General features: G+C 36.6%; 1 protein-coding gene across 1 annotated transcript; it reads right to left on the bottom strand.

Moving 5' to 3' along the window:
- Positions 1-10,852: 10,852 nt before the first annotated feature.
- Positions 10,853-19,516, bottom strand: OOSP2 (oocyte secreted protein 2). Its single transcript, XM_059929959.1, has 4 exons — positions 19,453-19,516; positions 13,902-14,080; positions 12,739-12,842; positions 10,853-11,057 (listed from the first exon to the last, which is right to left on the bottom strand). Exons 1-4 carry the CDS (start codon positions 19,514-19,516, stop codon positions 10,853-10,855), a joined length of 552 nt encoding a protein of 183 aa, XP_059785942.1.
- Between the last annotated feature and the right edge of the window lie 1,125 nt (positions 19,517-20,641).

The raw sequence follows: 20,641 nt of genomic DNA, 5'->3' as shown, positions 1-20,641 counted from the left end.
AAGGAGGCGGGCTAGCTTTTGGCGCTGAAATATCATAATAAATAATCAAGTTCAAAATTCAAGTTGCTGATTTCCAAAAGGAAAAAATAAATCTTTATGTGAGTGGAGTCAACGTTCTAGCTGTTCATTCACAAGGGACCCATCAGACTATTTGAAAACTGATGTATTTCTCAAGACTTACTTGTCTTAATCCAGTTACTAAATAGCAATGCTTGCATTGTTGGTTTTATCCCTATACCCACGCACGCTGATGTATACACATACTTACTAAAATTATGCTCTTCTGGAGGTAATACCTTTATATGTCTTAATAAGTATATAAACTCTAGTTGAGAAAAACCATCAGTTAACCATATAAAGTTTCTGACTTTGGAATATGTTAAATGTGTTTGATTCATTGCTTATTAGCTTATAACTTTGCAAGTTTTTCAGTCACTGCTTTGAAACCATGCCCTGCTGGAAATGACACTATTCAGTATAATTGTAAGACAATAAAAAGTTATGATAGATAAGGACTGTTGTAATTAGAGGCGGGAAACAGTGAGCCATCAAATAAAAAGAAACCAACGATCAGAAATTAGCCTTGATTGTTTCCTGTTTTGACCTCATGTTGTTTTTGGATAAAGGGGAAAATACACTTGGTAGAGGTATAGTCTTAGAATTTGAAGAAAGACATTGCATTTTTAGAGTGCCTCAGGAAACTAGGAGAATTTATCATGATATTTGTTAGAAGAAAGAGAAATAGCCTAGATAAGAAAATGTTAGTGCAGTGGTTCTCAACTTTCAACTGCCCAGTGAAATTTTCTGGGGAGTTTATAAGGCATTAAATCAGTATCACTGGAGTAGACCATCCCACATGGACACTTTTTAAAATGGTCCCAAGGTTATTCTAATGTGAAGCCAGATTGGGGTACCACCGGGTAAATTTGAAAGATCATTAAAATCAGATGGTTAGAAGATGAGATAGGAAAGAAAAAATTAATTTCTCCAAAAAAGATTGTCCCTTCTACCAAGGTGGCTCACATACTTTATTTTAGGAGAAAAAAATGAATCTTAGCTTGGAGTTAAGTAGATTTCACTCATTGACAGCTATTTTTGTAGAACTTCATACTGATAAGTGTGTTCTCTGTGATGCAAGATGGACATTAAGTGAAGAATTACAGTTTATTCTCTCTCTCTCTTATCTATTGCTTTTTGTCTGCATTCTCCTCCGCATCAAAGGCAGCAATTATAATAAGCTTAATGTATATTATTTTATTTGTGTCCTTATGAAACGCATATTTCTGTTTTACATACATACATTTTTTTTTTTTTTCTGGGTATATGCCCAGTAGTGGGATTGCTGGGTCATATGGTAGTTCTTTTCTTTTTTTTTTTTTCTTTTGACATCTTTATTGAAGTATAATTGCTCTACAATGGTGTGTTAGTTTCTGCTTTATAACAAAGTGAATCATACATTTTTAATGTACATAAATGCCACTGTGTTATAGATTTCATTTATCTCCTTTTTCTACTGAGCTCTGCCATGACTCTACAGGCATATTTATTTTACGTGTTTACTCTGCTGCCTTCAGCTGCTGCATCATCCTGCTTAGTGCACATTGACCACTTTTCACCTGACCAGCAATCTAGAGATGAACACCTAAATGAATCCCAACTCTCACCACTCTAATGATTTAAAGATTCTTCTCATATCCATCTTCCCTAAACCTGTGTGAAAATTTTTTTGAGATATACAATTAAAACTATGGTTGCTACACCATAGGATATGCACATAATTAATTTTGTTGATGACTGTTACCTTGTATGCTCTAGAATGCCTGCACATACAATGTACAGTAAGTCCCCTACATAAGAACGAGTTCTGTTCCGAGAGCGCATTCGTAAGTCCAATTTGCTCGTTAAGTCCAACAAAGTTAGCCTAGGCACCCAACTAACACAATCAGCTATATAGTGTACTGTAATAGGTTTATAATACTTTTCACACAAATAATACATAAAAAACAAACACAAAAAATAGAGAAAACAGACGGAGGGCAAGCTGCAATTTCACTCACGCCTGACGTTGAGGGCACAGGTTCTGGTTCCTTGCTGGATTCAGTTCTATCTACCCTCTTGAAAAAACCATCCAGTGATGTCTGGGTAGTAGCTCTTTTTTTCTCGTCTTAGATGACACGGTAGCACTGGATTGCCTTCTGAACCGCTGCTGCAGCCTTCGCATACCATTCTATGTTCTGGTCCTGTGCCTCAAAAACTAACAGTGCCTCCTCAAAGAAAGAAAGTCCCCTTGCCATTTCCTGCATCGTGAATCTCTTCCCTTCTTCAGTTATTTTTTCTTCCTCTTGTTTCTCCTCATCCTTTCTCTGGGCCTCCAATTCCATCAAGTCTTCATTCGTAAGCTCCTCGTGTTGCACAGCAAGTTCCATCGTTACTGCTTGGCACTTCTTAGCAGTACCAGCTACATCACTGCTGCTTTTACACTTGCTTCCGGACATCCTGGGCTTGAAATAAAGATACTGTACTACTGTACTCTATACAGTATTGTACAGTAAAGTACACAAAAGCACAGCTACTTGTAGAGGATGCACTCATGTGACAATGTACGCCAGACATGTGAACTAACTCACGTGATTGAACATGCGAACGCACATTTGCATCTTTGAAAGTTCATAACTTGAGGGTTCGTATGTAGGGGACTTACTGTATGCAGTTTCCTGTCGTCCTTTCCAATGCGGGAGAGACTAGAATTAAAACAGTTCCATATTTTAAAGGAACTTGAGTTCCTTTTCCTGCATATGCAAAACCATATAATGTGCGCTTCTACCACCTGTACAGTCCCAGGATCAACGAAGGAAATCTCCCAAGAGGGACTCGGGTGGTGTTCTCAGCCCACCATGGTATTAGACTTCCAGTTTGCAAGTAGCCGTAGATTCCTCAGGAAAAACAGCATTTAGTTTGCAGGGAGCCATAGGTGATACACTCTATAGCGATCCCACCCTGATCAGTCTGCCCCAATTTATGGACCAGGTGGACCTTCTGAGCATCTTCCAGTTGCTTCTTGGTAACTCATTCTCTGAGACTAAATGGGTCGCTTTTTTTTGTCTCCTTCTCAGAGTCAGCCTGCAGATTTCCACTAGGGAGTTTTCTGAGCCCTTTGGTGGGCTACGCTCAAGATCCTACCTGGGTCTGTCCCTGGAGTGTGGTTGAGCCCCTCACATGGAAGTTGCCTAGGTGCCTCAATCCAAATGTTCTTAGATCCTTGATACTTTTTCCCCTCCTCATTTTTCCATCTTCTTTCCATCTTTCCACAAAAATCCCTATTGGCCTCTCAATACATTTAAGAGCATACGCTTCATAGAACAATTCTAATATTCTGATAGAACAATACATCTCAGCCTAAAAGTCTAACTGATGTACTATTAAATGTATCTCCATGCAGTTAGATTCCTATGGGCTGTAGATCATTGTGTCTTGTAGCCAGGCTAGCATATATATATATTTTTTTTAAATGAGGATCTTGAATCAGATGCGTATGTTTGATTTATTTATTTATTTATTTATTTTGGCTGTGTTGGGTCTTCGTTTCCGTGCGAGGGCTTTCTCTAGTTGTGGCAAGCGGGGGCCACTCTTCATCGCGATGCGCGGGCCTCCCACTATCGCGGCCTCTCTTGTTGCGGAGCACAGGCTCCAGACGCGCAGGCTCAGTAGCTGTGGCTCACCAGGCTAGCATATTTTTTATGTCAGGTTCATAGAAATATAATTTACATGCAATAGATTTTCTCCTTTTTCAAGTGTACAGTCCTGTGAGTTTTGACTAATGTATAAAGAAATGTAAACAGAACCATAATCAAGCTAAGAGCCACTACCAATTCTTGGAATGTTGAACTTTTCTTTTCTTTTTTTTTTTTTTTTGCTTTATAATTGAACTCTAACTCCATGATGTCACTAAAACTTACTTCCTTCTGAAGAAAAAAAATTCCTACTCTCACCTGCCTCCCTCTCCACTTCTCAAGGAAAACAGAAATGTGTTTTCGAGAAGAAAATAAATCAGCATTTAAGCATATGACTTAATACTAACTCTTTGATGAGTTTTAATTATACCAAGACAGGCTTTGCCTCTAGCAAAACTGCAAACAATGTGTTGATCACTTGTGTGATTATATTGGGTTTTGTAAGTGTTCTTGGTGTTTCTTCCTCAGTCACTTATGTATAATGAAACAGACAATGAACATATACACAAAATCTGATACTTCTATGGAGAGTCTGGCCAGGCTACCAGCTACAAACTTACAAACACAAAATATTTAACAACAGAGACATTCTTGCAATTTTATTCATTGTTTATTTCCAATAAGGACTGGAAATGATTTAAGTGACACCTTAACCAAAATAATTATGTTGAAGCTCTGAAATCTTTGCATATTTGATTTTTAACCCTACCAGCTCTCATCATTTATTGCCCAACTCACAGGAGCCAACAATACATTTTATACGAAGGTTTCATAAAATATCTGTAGATTGAAATTTTGAGCTCCTACTGCCTGGGAGGTTGTTAAGACTCATGGCTGACTTTACCTGAGTGAGAAATAAACTTTTGTCCTTTTAAGCCACTGATATTTGAGGCAGTATTATTGTAGCAGAACCTAATCAACACTGTTTGATGCAGGTGAAGAAACAAGTTTATGCTGCTTTATACAACTGGCACAGTGAGACTCAAATCTGAGCTCATTTACTCCTAGATTCCAGCTGTTCCAACACAGTCAAGTTACCCTAAACTATTATTCAAGAACAAGCCACGGACCATCATTTCCTCAACTTAAAAAAAAAAGCAAACAAGTTTCCGTGAGCAAATAGGAAAAGAAAACAGCAGTGTGTGGAAGGGAGAGGAACAAAGGGCATACTCATATATTTTTGAATTAATTATAAAACTGAAGACTTAATTTAAATTCTTATATATTTTCCATACATTTGAATAAGAGAGTGAAAAACATTAAATTGAATTCAGTCAAAAAGTAGATCCCAAAAAAAAAAAAAAAAAGTAGATCCCTTAGTCATATTCCACCCCTTGCTTTCATTTTCTCAAATGCTATTTAAGGTGGTCTTTGATTAATTATCTAGTTACCGTGACATCTCAGCTTATCATGGGCAATGTCCTAGCCTCAATCTTCTCAATTTTAGTAAAATTGTTATTATCCACACAATTGCCTGAGCCAGACACCAAGTTGTCATGCTTGATCGTGATTTATTTCTTACCCTACTTTAAATCCATTTGGAAATTCTTTCTTCCATCTCCAAAGCATATAGAAAATTGGTCTACATATTTTCTGTCTTCTCTACCACAAGCTCAGGCCATGATAACATCATCACTTGCCTTAATGCCGAATTAAATTCTTACAATGCCTCCTAATTACTGCTCTCATCCATGTTCGTAGGGTAATGAGTGATTTTTAAATATAAATCAAATCATGTCACTCCCTGCTTACAACGCCTGCAATAGCTTCTCATTTCACTGAGATAAAAACTATATGTTCCTACTGGTGGCCTTAAGAGGTTCCCCGTAATGATATAAGTTTTTGTGGACATGGACATTCTCGTTCTTCTTTTGGTAAATGATTAAGTAATAAATTCGTTAAAAGATAATGCATAAAGCCCAGTCACAAATGATGGATACTTTCTTTTAGTTTTTGTGAAGGTAAAGTTAGAAGTTGTATAATTAAAAGTTAACAAAATTTAAGAGTAATTAATTTATATGTTTAACCACTGATGTGTTTTCCTCTTAAATATATAATATTCCCTGTTGTACTCTCTGAGGAAGAAAGGGAAACTAAACTGAACTCTGATTGAACCCCATGAAATTGACATTTTTATCCATCAAAATAAGCACTTCCAAATGTTTTAAAGTAATAAATACAAATAATACAGAGAAAAGATAAATAACTGAATTCATGATATTTAAGGAAGATGAGAGAGTTTGTGAAATGAACTCCTGGGACTTGACTTGTTCTAGCTTCTATTATTAAATGTTCATATGAATTTAAGACAAACGGCTTCCCCTTTCTAAGCCTTCCTGACATTGCCTACATAATGAAGTGGCAGGATGAGAGGGCTAAGGGCCACCCTGCACACTCCTCATATTTTAGCACAAGAATATTGAAGAAACTTGTTACCTCACGCCCAATAATTTCCTTTGCCTTGAGCAATCACTCATCCTACTCTATACCCTCCCAAATCTGTTGGCATAAAGTAATTTTAGTTCCAGATTCAGAAAAAAGCACTCTCTGTCCATAGCTAAACTTCTTAAGTTTTATTGAGGGCTGTGGAACTGCTTTAATGGCAATTGTTTTCTAGAAACTAAAGTTCAGCAACTTAAAGTGATGAAGGCAGTAGAGTGTAGTGGTTAATGGCAGACAGATCTGGATCCAGATCACCCAGTTTTGTCTTTATTTTTTTCCAGCTTTTTTAGAGGTATAATTGACAAATACAAATTATATATATTTAAGGTATACAATGTGATGTTTTGATATACTTATCCATTGGGAAATGATTACCATTATCAAGCTAATTATATCTATCATCTCACATAGTTAACATTTTGTGTGTGTATGTGTTGAGAATATATAAGATCTACTCTCTTAGCAAATTTCAAGTGTACATTATTATTTATTATAGTCACCATGCTGTACATTAGGTCTCCAGGCTTTACTTATAACTGAAAATCACACTTTGACCAACATCTCTCCATTTCTTCCACTCCCCCCCCCAACCCTGACCACCACCCTTCTACTCTGTTTCCATGAGTTCAACTATTTTAGAGTCCATATCTAAGTGAGATCATGCCGCACTTTTGTGACTCTGTCTGGCTTTTTTCACTTAGCATATTGTGCTTCAGGTTCATCCATGTCGTCACAAATGGCAGGATTTCCTTCTTTTTATGGCTGAATAATATTCCACTTTCTAAAGATGTAGATATATAGATCTATCACATCTTTATCCATTCATCCACTGATGGACAGTTAGGTTGTTTCCATATCTTGACTCTTGTGAATAATGCTGCAATAAACTTGGAAGTGCAGATATGTCTTTGATATCCTGTTTTCATTTCCTTTGGATATATATCTGGAAGTGGGATTGTTGGCTCATATGGTAATTCTATTTTTAATTATTTGAGGAACATTCATACTGTTTTCCATAGTGGCTGAAGCAATTTACATTCCTTCCAATATTGTACTAGGGTTCCCTTTTCTCCACAGCCTACTCAACACTTGTCTTCTTGAGGATAGCCATTCTAACAGGTGTAAGGTTATATCTCATTATGATTTTGATTTGCATTTCCCTGATGATTAGCGATGTTGAACACCTTTTCATGAACCTGTTGGCCATTTGTATGTCTTCTTTTGAGAAAAGTCTGTTCAGATTCTTTGCCCATTTTTATATCTGGTTATTTGGGTTTTTTTGCCATTGAGTTGCAGGAGTTCCTTAGATCTTTTGGATGTTAATCCCTTATCAGATGTATGGTTTTTGCAAATACAGTCTCGCATTCTGTAGTTTGCCTTTTCATTTTGTTGTTTCCTTTACTGTGCAGAAGCTTTTTAGTTTGATATAGTCTCACTTGTTTACTTTTACTTTTGTTGCTTGTACATACAGTGCTATAAGCAAAAAATCATTGCCAAAACCAATGTCATGGAGCTTTCTGCCTGTTTTCTTCTAGAGTTTTAAAGTTTCAGGTCTTCTGTTTAAGTCTTTAATCCATTTGGAGTTGATTTTTGTATATAGTGTAAGGTAAAAATCCAATTTCTTTCTTTTTTTTTTTTTTTTGTATGTGGGAATCCAGTTTTCCCAGCATCATTTACTGAAGAGACAATTCTTTCCCCATTGTATATTTTTGGCATCTTTATTGAATATTAGTTAAAGGTATATATGTGGGTTTATACCTGGACTCTCCATTCTGTTCCATTGTTCTATGTATCCATTTTTATTCTAGTACCATAATGTGTTGATTACTTTAGCTTTGTAATAAAATTTGAAATCAGGACGTGTGATGCCTCCAGCTTTGTTTTTCTTTCTCAAGATTAGCTTAGGCTCTGCAGTCTTTTGTTGTTCCATACAAATTTTGGATTTTTTTTTAGGATTGTTTTTTCTTCTTTCTGTGAAAAATACCATTGGAATTTTGATAGGGATTGCATTGAATCTATAGATCACTTTAGGGGTAGGGACATTTTGACAATTCCAATACATGAACATGAGATATTGCTTCATTTATTTGTATCTTCTTCAATTTCTTTCAGCAATGTCCTATACTTTTCAGTATACAGATCTTTTCCCTCCTTGGTTAAATTTATTCCTAAGTATTTTATTTTGCTGCTATTGTAAATGCGATTTTCTTAATTTCTTTTTCAGATAGTTCATTTTTAGTGTACAGAAACAACTAGTTTTTGTGTGTTGATTTTGTATTCTGCAACTCTACTGAATTTGTTTATTAGTTCTAACAGTTCTTTGATGGAATCTTTAGGGTTTTATGTATGTTACGTCATGTCATCTGCAAACAGAGACAATTTTACTTCTTCCTTTCTGATGGATGCCTTTTGTTTTTCTTGCCTAATTGCTCTGGCTAGGACTCTCAGTATTATATTGGATAGAAGTGGTTAGATCTGACAAAATTCAACAATCTTTCAAGATAAAAACTCAACAATTAGGTATAGAAGGAATGCACCTTAACACAAGCGACAAGCCCACAGTGAACATCATACACAACGGTTGAAAAGCTGAAAGCTTTCTCTCTAAGATTAGGAACTGATCACTAATAGAGGCCAGTGTGCAATGCAGGCAAATTATTTAATCTATGTTTGTTTTCTTCTCTGTGAAATTGGAATAGTAATACATAAGTCTTTTGGTTATTAGGATTAAATAAATTGTTGCAACATGCTTGAAACATTGCCTGACACACATTAAGCCTTACATAACGATTACCTCTTAGTTGTATATACATATATACCAAAGATAGATACCCGTTATGACAATTTAAATTCATGTAGACGTAAGCAGCATTTTATTGGCAATAAGATAGCAGCACTTTAAATTTAAAAAAAACTAAACAGGGCTTCCCTGGTGGCTCAGTGGTTGAGAATCTGCCTGCCAATGCAGGGGACATGGGTTCGAGCCCTGGTCTGGGAGGATCCCACATGCCGCGGAGCAACTGGGGCCGTGAGCCACAACTACTGAGCCTGCGCATCTGGAGCCTGTGCTCCCCAACAAGAGAGGCTGCGACAGTGAGAGGCCCGCGCACCGCGATGAAGAGTGGCCCCCGCTTGCCGCAACTAGAGAAAGCCCTCGCACAGAAATGAAGACCCAACACAGCCAAATAAATAAATAAATAAATAAAATAAATTTTAAAAACTTGCTATCACTACACGTTAAAAAAAAAAAAAACCACTACGTTGGCAAAATTTATTTCCAAAAGGATATAGCATCCAAAATGTACATTCGATAAGCAATTGACACACAGGGAACTTTACTCAATACTCTGTAATGACCTATATGGGAAAAGAATCTAGAAAAGAGTGGATATATGTATATGTATAACTGATTCACTTTGCTGTACAGCAGAAAGTAACAAAACATTGTAAATCAACTCTACTCCAATAAAAAGTAAATAAAAATTTAAAAATAAAAAAAATTTAAAAATTTAAAAGTTTTTATTGAATAACAGATGGCACACTTCAATTTTCATAATTGATATAAGAACTCTCCCCCAAATCAGGGTGCTCTTTGGTGTATTACATGGGTAGACTCCCTGTTTAGGGGAAAGAGGATAGCATAATAGCTGGTGATAAATGACCATCCAGTAAATTGCTCCAAAGTGGCAGGATGATTCCATGTCGACCTCTTCAGTCAATTATTTCAAGTGTGGAAGAATAATATCAGAGATAAAGGAAAACCTGACCTCTAATTCCAGTTAAGGAAGTGGTTACTTAGATTCTAGACTATAAATCTGATTTCCTTCTTTAATAAGCAAATATGAAGTATATTCAATTACTTTTAAGACTCAACTTTACTAATTAATTAGGAAAGCCCACACAAGTTAAACTATCTTCATATAAAAGGACTTTGGGGCTTCCCTGGTGGCGCAGTGGTTGAAGGTCTGCCTGCCAATGCGGGGGACACGGGTTCGAGCCCTGGTCTGGGAGGATCCCACGTGGCGCGGAGCAGCTGGGCCCGTGAGCCGCGATTGCTGAGCCTGCGCGTCTGGAGCCTGTGCCCCGCAACAAGAGAGGCCGCGATAGTGGGAGGCCCGCGCACTGCGATGAAGAGTGGCCAAGACTTGCCGCAGCTGGAGAGGGCCCTCGCGCAGGAACGAAGACCCAACACAGCCTTAGATAAATAAATAAATAAATTTTAAAAATAATAATAATAATACCAAATAGGAAATTTTAGTTTACAACAGATAGCAGCTGTAAGTTGTTGTGTTTAAGATACAAACCAAAAAACAAAACAAAACAAAAAAAAAAAAAAGGACTTTGGCTTCCCTGGGAGTTAGTATGTTAAATTTTAGTCTCTGGCACATTTTCATACCTATCTCTATTTTTTTATTCTTCAAAAAAATGTATTTAGAAAATATTTATTGGAGGTTTATATCAATTAAATCCTGTTGTCATTGAAGACCTATTTCTGAATCTACTCTACAGAACTAAAAATAAAATTTAATGGGTAATAGGATTATCTGATAGTCAACATTAAATTAATAAGACATATCCCTAATAAATAAAAGTATCTAAAAATTCACCTTCACTGAATCAGGAACTTCACTGAATTAGGGGTTTTAAGGATCAGATACCTAAGGAAAGGTTTATAGCAATTATTTTTGTATAAAAGCATTGTTTTTCCAACAAAATTCATGAGCCCAATTTCCAAGTTTCAATTTCTCCTTAAGTATGGAGTCAGTTTGACTAGAATTTAATAATCCTAACTCTTCTGGTGTTGTCTCAAAATCAGCAATAAAGGGACTGGGATCCAATTTTATTTCATTATCTGTAGAAACTGGTGTAAGCCACACTGATTTCCTAAAGAGAAGAGAAACAAAAAGCAGATAGGGTTGGCATACTTGGTACCAGGTCTTTCTGAATCTAAATTTGGGGCCAAGCTATTTTTTTTTTTTTTTTACCACTGTTTAACATCATGATCATTTTCAATATGGTTATTTAGGGGTACCTGCACCCTCTGGATAATAGATGATTTGTAATACTTGTCTTAGTAGAGTACCAAAGCACCCAGTAAAACAGACTTAGACAAATGGATCCTAAGAACAGTAAAAGTTGTCAAAAGCTTAATGTGACCCAGTATACTGGTGACAGAGGTGTGTTGTGTGTGTGTGTTGTGTGTGTGTGTGTACAGCAGTAAAGCTCATGCACCAAAAACCTAATCATATACCTTTGTTGGCCTAGTCTTCATTTTTAAGAAAGATAACTGCAAACAATATAATAATTTTACAATCAAAATAGAAATGCCTTAGTCATCACTATTAATCTGGTAGCCTATGGAGAAGCAATAGCCCGAGGGGATTAGGTTAGAACTTTTTACATTACTCTAAGCACTGGCCAATATATAGGAATGAAAGTGTACGTGTGAGTGAGTGAGTGAGTGAGTATGTGTGTGTATGTGTGTGTGTGTGTGTATCTCTGTATGTGTATGTGTTTGTGTGTGTGTATGAGTGTGTGTGTGAGTGTGTGAGTATGTCTGTATGTGTGTGTGTGTGTGTGTGTACACAGAATCAACTGTTAATTTCTATTCAGGTGTCAGCTACTCCCCAGAATATCACTGAATCTCTCAGCCTTGGTCTTTCCTTAAAATAAGTTAAAGGGAAGATCAAGAGTATTCAACAATGTGGTTGTACTTAATGCCACTGAATTATTCCCTTAAAAATGGTAAATTTTATCTTATGTATATTTTACGACAATTAAAAATACCAATTCTCCCTCACCCCCCAAAAAGGGACTCTGATGATGTTAAAAGATATTGCACATTTGCTCTGAGCTCAAAATTCTTTTTTCATGTCAGCTATTTCCATATATTAAACAAGGATAAAATTTTTCCTTGTGGTTTTCAGGTGGTTTCTCAGATTTTTCACTCAGATTTATAACACTCAGGGTAAATATTTCAGTGGCATGGTAAAAGTGTATTGGGATATACTATTCCACTTGGTCTTAAAGTTCATGTGGAGTCCTTTTGGGATTCAGCCTCTCGGTTCCACAGAACTGCAAACAAACTGCATTTAATGATAGGCTGATAAGCCTTTCCTTTCATGTATGTCCATGAGTTAGTATTAAAATGAAGAATTGGTTTTCTCTTAACTTTTTAGTCATTTACTCTCCTAACATGGAACTGAACCATAAAATATGTTAGAAGAAGAGTATTACGAAGGAGAAAACACTGAAAGATAATATCATGTTTGATTCTTCCACTTACTAAGGTGACTGAGGATTTGCTTTAAAGTTCAGTTACTGTAAAATAACCTAGTTACACAAGATTATATAATGTTTTTATTCTAAAATGAATATTTTAAAATTTAAAATTTAAAATAAAAAAGTACTCAAAATATTTTTAAATGCTAATTTGGTGTTCATTTGGACATATGCTTATGAGCGAGTCATGTTATAGTCTCTAAAATCTACGCTTCTGCAGAAGCACATGGTAAGTAAAGGTGAAACTAACATATTCAAAAGGAGTATGGTCTATTGGACTCACCTAGGGGCAGAACATTCCAAAGGGATTTTCTGATGGTCACAATGTATATTCCTAGGGTTAAAGTACACCTCTGTTTGAAAAAGGAGAGTATCCTCCGAAACAACCTAGGAGAGCAAAAAGGTTAAGTATAAGATATTTCTAGTAACAAAGGGGCCCATGTACACATTTGAATAGGAAGTAGAAAACGTTCAAGGTCTCAGAAATGGCTACTGTCAGTTTCAGGTACATACGAAGGTCTGACAACCCACTGGGACACAAGAGGAGTATTACCTGTAAGAGTGAACTTAAAGTACCCGGAAAAAAATCTTAACAGTACATAGGAGCAAACTGAAACTGTTACTCAGAGCTATCTTTATGATGCATTAACAAAAGGTTTTCAATAGTTCTTCTGAGAAAGATGATTTGGAGATCAAATAACAGAGTGGTTTAAAACATAAGCTTTGGAGGGGAATCCTCCTGTTTTGGCATCTAAACTACCACCAACTGGCTGTGCGTCCCTGGGCAAATTATTAAAGCACCTTCTGAAGTTCTAGCTCCCTCATTTCTAAATTAAAGACAACATCTAATTCATAGGTGACAGTTTTAAATAGGCATTGACCCCAAATACTTTTATAGTATGACTATAAATTGTTTAAATTTGGGAATCTATGAAAAGATAACACCCCAAGATAACAACACAGGTTTAAGATTTGTGCCTGGCAAAATAACTGACAGAGACTTTATTCCAGTAAAAATCTAGTCCCCATAGAGACACACATCCTCAAAGAGCATGGGTAAATTCAAATGATCTATTGTTGAATATGAAATACTTTCCCAGAATTGGTGACCTCTCACATTAGGAACATTGAATGGAATTTAAAACTATCTCCTGAGATTTAGTGAAATACAATAGAAGCCTAAAGACAACTTCAAATCAGTTCACTAACCAGTCTGGAAATCCGTGCTTTAAGTCTTATGCACAAAGAGGACTCAATATTCAGTGACCAAGTACGGAACTGTATTGCCGTCTATCCATAAATTACTCTAACTAGAAGCAAAATTTGTTCTTAAACAACAACAAAAAACAGGACAATAATTTTAGCACCAGGCATAAAATTGTGAAAAAAATATCTAGGTGTGTTTTTTGTTTTTGTTTTTTTTAAACAGATAATCATTATTCTTACCTTTGTCCTGATCCCACAGTCATGCACAGGGTATATAAAATCATAGGCATATGTTTGTATCCGAGTCACAGGGCAACCCGATCCCAGGTATAATTCATCAGCAAATATATACAAATTGCTGCTGTATGCACATGGGCTTACAGAGACCATCAACCAGTCCATAGAACAACTTATTTTCACTGCAGAAAGAATCATATGAGAAAATGTCAGATGTGTATTTATCTTAAGGGGGAGCGCAAAGAACATCCAGCTATGCCCTTTGTGATAAATAAAAGATGTTCCTTTCTCTGGCAAAGGTTATCATAGCTTAAAGAACAGCATGTAGAGGGTTTTCATATTACCACTACTTTCCAAAATATCTGCATAATTATAGCCTCAAATAAGTAAATTTCAGTTATTTCACAGGGAAAAAATTCAATACACAAGAACAGCATTATCTTTTAGCCCCCTTAAAGAAATTAGATTCCAAAGAGGATGATACAGTTAGGACTACACATAAGGAACAGAAGTAAACTGCAGTACATTAGAAGAGGAGTGATGTATTCTCTGTAATACTTTTCAAAGAGGGAAAAGGAGGAAGGTTGGTATGGTAGAATCCACATCTAGAGCAACCAGAACCAGAAACAATCATAGCCACAAGAGGAAATAGTCTGAAGAGAGAAAATCTACTGTCTGGGATGGAAGTTTTATGAAAATTTTAATGTGAAACCCATTCTATCCTCTACGTTGAGATCTTCAGTAAGTCATAATAATCACTATTTCTAATTGAGTCATTTTCCCTTTGGAAATGAAGTAAAAGTGTACTGGATTCTGACTTAGTGTGCTAGACAATCATTAACCAGAGGTTCTTAGGGGATGACCAGAGTTAAATTTCATAGGTCCTTCTATTGTTCAGAAGGAAAGTAAAGATTTATTAGCTTTAGTATTTAAAGATGCATGATAAGTAGTCGGGGGGCAGGGCGGGGGGGTAGAACCTAATAAACTAGATGGTAAAACTTCCAAATAGGAGAAGAACAAAATAGAATGAAGGACAAAAATAAGCAAATTTCAAACAACATAGAAGGAGGCAAAAAAGGAAAAGATAAAAAGACAAAACAACAAAAAACAAACCAAAAAAGACAAAAGCAGTAAGATGGTTGCAATAAATTACAAAGTAAAGGACTTCCCTGGTTACGCAGTGGTTAAGAATCTGCTGCCAATGAAGGGGACACGGGTTCGAGTCCTAGTCCGGGAGGATCCCACATGCGGCAGAGCAACTAAGCCCGTGCGCCACAGCTACTGAGCCAGCGCTCTAGAGCCAGCGAGCCACAACTACTGAAGCCCGCGTGCCTAGAGCCCGTGCTCCGCAACAAGAGACGCGACAGCAATGAGAAGCCCGTGCACCGCAACGAAAAGTAGCCCCCGCTCCCCGCAGCTAGAGAGGGCCCGCGCACAGCAATGAAGACCCAACGCAGCCAAAAATAAATAAAATTTAAATAAATAAATTACAAGTATACTAGCAACAATAATGTAAATGAACAAATGTTCAAATGTAAATGAAACATATTGTTAAAAAAAAAATGAATGAACAAAATACTCCAGGCCAAATCACCAACAGAATGACGAAATAAATTGTAATGCATTTATATAATCAAATTCCATAGAACATGGAAAATAAATTATAGTTACACCTATAAACATATAAATCTAAAAACAATTGTGAGAAAGAAGCAAGTCACAATGCACACCTTATATATCTATTGACACAAATGAGAAATAAACACTTAAAAGTGTTTTTTTCCAAGCAAACAGACTATTCTTAGATATCCAGTATATATCCTATATTTATTAAGGTATTGGAATCATAACCTGAAACATGACTCGACCTCATCTGATACAGCCTCCTCGTGTTTTACAAAAGCTAGAGTAACAGGGTTTAAATCTTATCTTATTTTGACATTAATATAAGCAACTGTAATACAACCTATCATCAAAGCTAGAATAAATACTTCGAACATGGATTTTATTTCTTAGTTTTCTTTATATTCCCAGTAAAACAGAACACAGATACATATATATATTTGAATCACAGCCCTTGCCGATAGTAGTACCTGCACGCAGGACTTCTAGATGAACAGAAATTGCAGAATTTCTATTTTAAGAAAGGAAGGGCAGGAAAGTGAAAGCCTGACTGGTAAGCCCACCTTTAGGAAGACAGAGTTCTTGCTGCTGGCCGGAGGGGTTTGAATTCTGCAGACACACCTTTATTAGCTTAACAGAAGCTGGTAGACTGCAATACAATATATTCATGAGTCAGTGAAGGCCACCAAAAGCGAAGATTTACAGTCAGCTTGAATATAAGTTCTGCCAATTAGACTGATTGTACTTGGAGCCTCAGACCAAGATGTAAACCGGGCTGAAATGGTTAAGTTCACTCCAGGGGGCAATTCTACCTGGTAACTGGAACTTAAGCTACAATGGGTTGGGGTGACGTTTAAGACAAATTTCCTAGACTCTCGTTGGTCTCCTTAGTTACTACATATGTTCTGAATATAGCCACAACCAAAGCATTTGCACATCAATTCTCTTTGGAACCTAACAAAACCCAGAAAGTAAACGAAGGTAGTATCCTCTTGTTCCACAAATAAGTAATTCAGTCACTGCCGAAGTCTGATCAATGCCTCCAGTCCCCCACCAGCATGTCTTTAAAGGCAGAAGGAAAAAATGAAACAGCAAAGCAGCAATAGGAGTTTGACTCAGGTATGATAACTAGCTATTATCTCCTACAGGAAGAATATAAGGTGATGAGTAAATTGGTAAGGGGTTCCAAGTCTAAAGCCTTACTTAACAGCTGCATTTAGAGGATATCTGGTGAATGAGTATGTGGTCAGAAAAATTATTAGGAGGCAAGATTTTCTTCCTAATGCAATTTAGATGACTTGTCACTGATGCCAATCTTGATAATACATTATGTGCCAAACATTATAATTGGAGTTTATATATCATCTAAAAATTAATTATTGGTACATGTGCTGTAAGACACAAATCATAATCATAATTGACCTCGACCGCATACTCTTCACAGATTTACTTAGTAAACTCTTCCTCTATGGTAACTATAGAAATGCTAAGAATCAGGTAATTTTTCCACAGCAAGAACTCATTAAATTCTTTCCCTGTAGATGAATCTTAGTTTAGGAATTGACAACAGTTGGTCATTGGAAGAAATAAACAAGTGTCTTTAAAAATGACCATCTGATATATGTAGCTGAAAAAAACAAAGACACGAATATGAAAAGCTACATGCACCTCAATGTTCACGGTAGCATTATTTACAATTGCCAAGATATGGAAGCAACCTAAGCATCCATCAGCAGATGAATGGATATAGAAGATGTGGTATAGATATATATACAATAGAACACCACTCAGCCAGAAAAAAGAATGAAATCTTGCCATTTGCAGCAACATGGATGGACCTCGAGGGCACTATGCTAAGTGAGATAAGTCAGACAGAGAAAGACAAACACTGTGTGATGTCACTTACGTGGAAGCTAAAAAATACAATGAACTAGTGAGTATAACAAAAAAGAAGCAGACCCACAGATATAGAGAACAAGTTAGTGGTTACTGGTGGGGAGGGGGCATATAGGGGTGAGCAAGTGGAAGGTACAAACTATTGGGTGTAAGATAGGCTACAAGGATGTATTGTACAATATGGGGAATATAGCCAACATTTTGTAATAACTATAAATGGAGTGTAACCTTTTAAAATTATTTTTTAAAAAACTTAAAAAAAATGACCATCTGCCATCAATATTTTAGTATCTCATACTTCTCACAAATAAGCCTAACATGACTCTGAGTAAGCTAGTCATGTGTCAGAGGGGCTAATTGTCATTTACTATCTTCTTTTCTATGTGGCAGTGCTCATTTACATAGCCATTGCAAAGTAATAAAATAAGATCACACAACGAAAATAGCTAGTCATCCAAATCTTGATGAGGAAAGTTCCCAAACCAGTCATAGAGACCTAGTAGGCCTTGGAGGACATCCAGGATTCTCTTAAACACTTTGGAAAATCTGAATCTTCCCAGCATGAAGAAATATTTCTACGATTAATGAGCGAGATACCTCTAGCACCATTTGAGCCTGGAAGTTCTTGGTTTTTAAGGATAAATCATCAAGAAAGTAAGAAAATATAGGGAGATGTTTAAGAAAAAAGTAGGCTTTGGAGAAGGCAGGTGTTCTACATCAGTGATTGTAACCTCCAAATCACCTCTCTCCACGTGTTCGAAATATTGTTCTAACATCAGCTAGAGAAGATTACCAGGGAAATCCTTCCTAAATGAAAAAAGGTTCCAACAATTGGATTAAGATAGATTCAAAAGGGTAAGTGGATATGGACATATAGGAAGTCCATGCTTCTGGCTTCACTACTTATTTTTCATACTAGTTTTAGGGTCAAGTTTGAGTTTGACATTCTGAGCTTGTGTCTCAAGTAGCTGAGAAATTGTTTGAGCAAAAGCCTGAGGAACATGCATAGCTGTGCATACACTGAGGTAGGATCTTCCTTGCACCCAAGCATCACGTACCATAGCCAGGCCTGAACACCCTACTCACCCCTCCCAGATAACTGGAATTCTTCTCCGACTCATAGGTCACTGCTCTTTCTCCACATGTGTGGAACTAAATGATTGAAATTACTGAAATTCCAATAATTTACTGCCACAGGGTGAGCTGCAGTAACCTAGGCATTCTGAAAGAGTCATCTTAGGTAAAATGGAAAGATCAGAAACTAAATGTGGTCCTTGTTCAGAAAGGGCTTATAGGCCAAATGGGAAAGAAATTCACTTATCATTTCCCCAAAAAAGACCCCACTTCAAGCAGAAGGAAACAGGAATATCCAAGTGACTTTTTAAAAAACTTAGAGAACACAAAAAGTAATATTGAAATGCTGCCTTAGAGTAGTTGAAATTTAGTCTGGCCTTGAAGCTGGGAAGCATCTGGATAACACAAAATATGGAGAATACTCCAGGTATAATAGAAAAGATATTTGAATCAATTTATAGACAGACCAGACACTGATGTAGCTTTATCCTATTGGCTTTGCAGAACTGCTGATGCATTTAACACGAGTGAAGGTCAGATAGAATTTTAAAAAGAACAAAAGAGCAGTATCATCATCAAGGGGAAATACGAAGGGTCTGGAAGCAGGAAGGTCAGTAAAGATACAATCAAATACCGTACAATACCACCAAGTACTGGTAATTGGCAGTGAGTTCAAAAGGGCAGCCTAAAACATAGAGCCGAGGACTATTTCCGAAGAATCTCTGCAAATGAGGATTCAGATAGAAGATCATAACACAGAAGAAAGAAACATCTCAGACATTTAGGCAGAAAGTTAAAATGTGTCCTCAATATAAAGACTCAAGTCCAGTTGGCCTGAAAGTATTTCTCTTCTAGCAAATGGTAAGATCAGATCTCTATAGGGAGTAGAGCGCCTGCTTGGAGAGATGGAAAGCAGTCATTCTGAGTAACCCTCCAAGGAAGCATTCTCTAATTCATTTACCGTTGATGTTCTCAGCGCAGGGCCAAATCAAGGCAGCAAGGAGAATCAAGATTTCTAAAGCCATTGAGACCTCCATGTGAGCAGACCCCCAGCACAGGACTTCTTGGGAAATAGGAAGTGGTAACAGCTTAAGTGATTTTATATGGCATCCCATGCTCAGCTGCCTTCATTTTGCTACTTAGTTAGATCACCCATGGGGTGGTTTCCACAGTGTCAACCAACTAAAAGCTGAGACTCTCCTGATTACCCAAACCCTGATGCTCAAAGAGGCCCATCAGGTGAAAAGTGCTAATTGGTAACTGTGTGTGCCTGAGGCCTGTTAAAATCATCTGAGAAGCTGGCAAGGCACCCACTTCCAAAAAAACCTAAAGCATAGAACACTGTTCTCACTAGGTAATTTTCAGGTGTCATCTAATATGCTGAATAACCTAAATCATACATATTTGAAATCAAAAGACTATTATTTCTTAATTTCTATGGGTTTGGCTGTGGAAGAATCAGCAGCAGAGATGATAAAGTGACTTTAATCCCTGAGACAGAGACCTAAAGAAAAACCGTCTTTCTTGACCTCAAGAAAATCCACAAATTCATCTCTGTTAATTCTTCCATAAATTGTTCTAGTTCATCTAGTCGGGTCAAGCCTTAAAATTATTTCCTTATAACACAAGATATACACACACACAATATCATAAGGGTAAATATATATATATATATATATATATATATATATATATATATATATATATATATTTGTCCTCGTGTTTTATATACATATGTATATATAATTTTATATATAATAAACATAAATTCATTTTAATAGTTGGAATAAAAGTTCCAGCTAAAGGTTTTTCTTGTATTTTCTAAAATGTCAATCATGACATTTTTAGTTTTAAGGTGAACTTGGAAATCAAGGCTCACAGTAAATAAACTACAAAGAATCTGAGTTGAAGGCCTGTCATTGTTTTTAGTGACATCTGAATTATATTTTCAATGTTACAATCTGCTTTCAAATAAGCACGTGCACAGGGCTTCCCTACATGTCACAAAAAGGACTTTCGTTTCCAACATCACGTCCTCTAACGGAGAGTGAAACCCCAGAGCGGGGACTCACACAGTTCCTGCATCTGGAAGGCCTGGAGAACCCAGTCACCAATTACAAAGACAAAAGAGAGCTGAAGAAAGACAAAGA

Source organism: Balaenoptera ricei, chromosome 8 (assembly GCF_028023285.1).
Source record: "Balaenoptera ricei isolate mBalRic1 chromosome 8, mBalRic1.hap2, whole genome shotgun sequence".
NCBI classification, from domain to species: domain Eukaryota; kingdom Metazoa; phylum Chordata; class Mammalia; order Artiodactyla; family Balaenopteridae; genus Balaenoptera; species Balaenoptera ricei.
The sequence above is the reverse complement of the archived record's forward strand: the minus strand, read 5'-3'. Positions and strand labels throughout refer to the sequence as shown.

What these genes read in the sequence shown, in the direction of transcription:
- OOSP2 (XM_059929959.1), bottom strand. Translation starts at nt 19,516, where the DNA reads ATGGCTTTAGAAATCTTGATTCTCCTTGCTGCCTTGATTTGGCCCTGC. An exon ending in CTGCGCTGAGAACATCAACG is followed by an intron (nt 14,081 to 19,452) that starts GTAAATGAATTA and finishes TTCTTTCTGCAG; the next exon opens with TGAAAATAAGTTGTTCTATG. An exon ending in ACTGTGGGATCAGGACAAAG is followed by an intron (nt 12,843 to 13,901) that starts GTAAGAATAATG and finishes TTGCTCTCCTAG; the next exon opens with GTTGTTTCGGAGGATACTCT.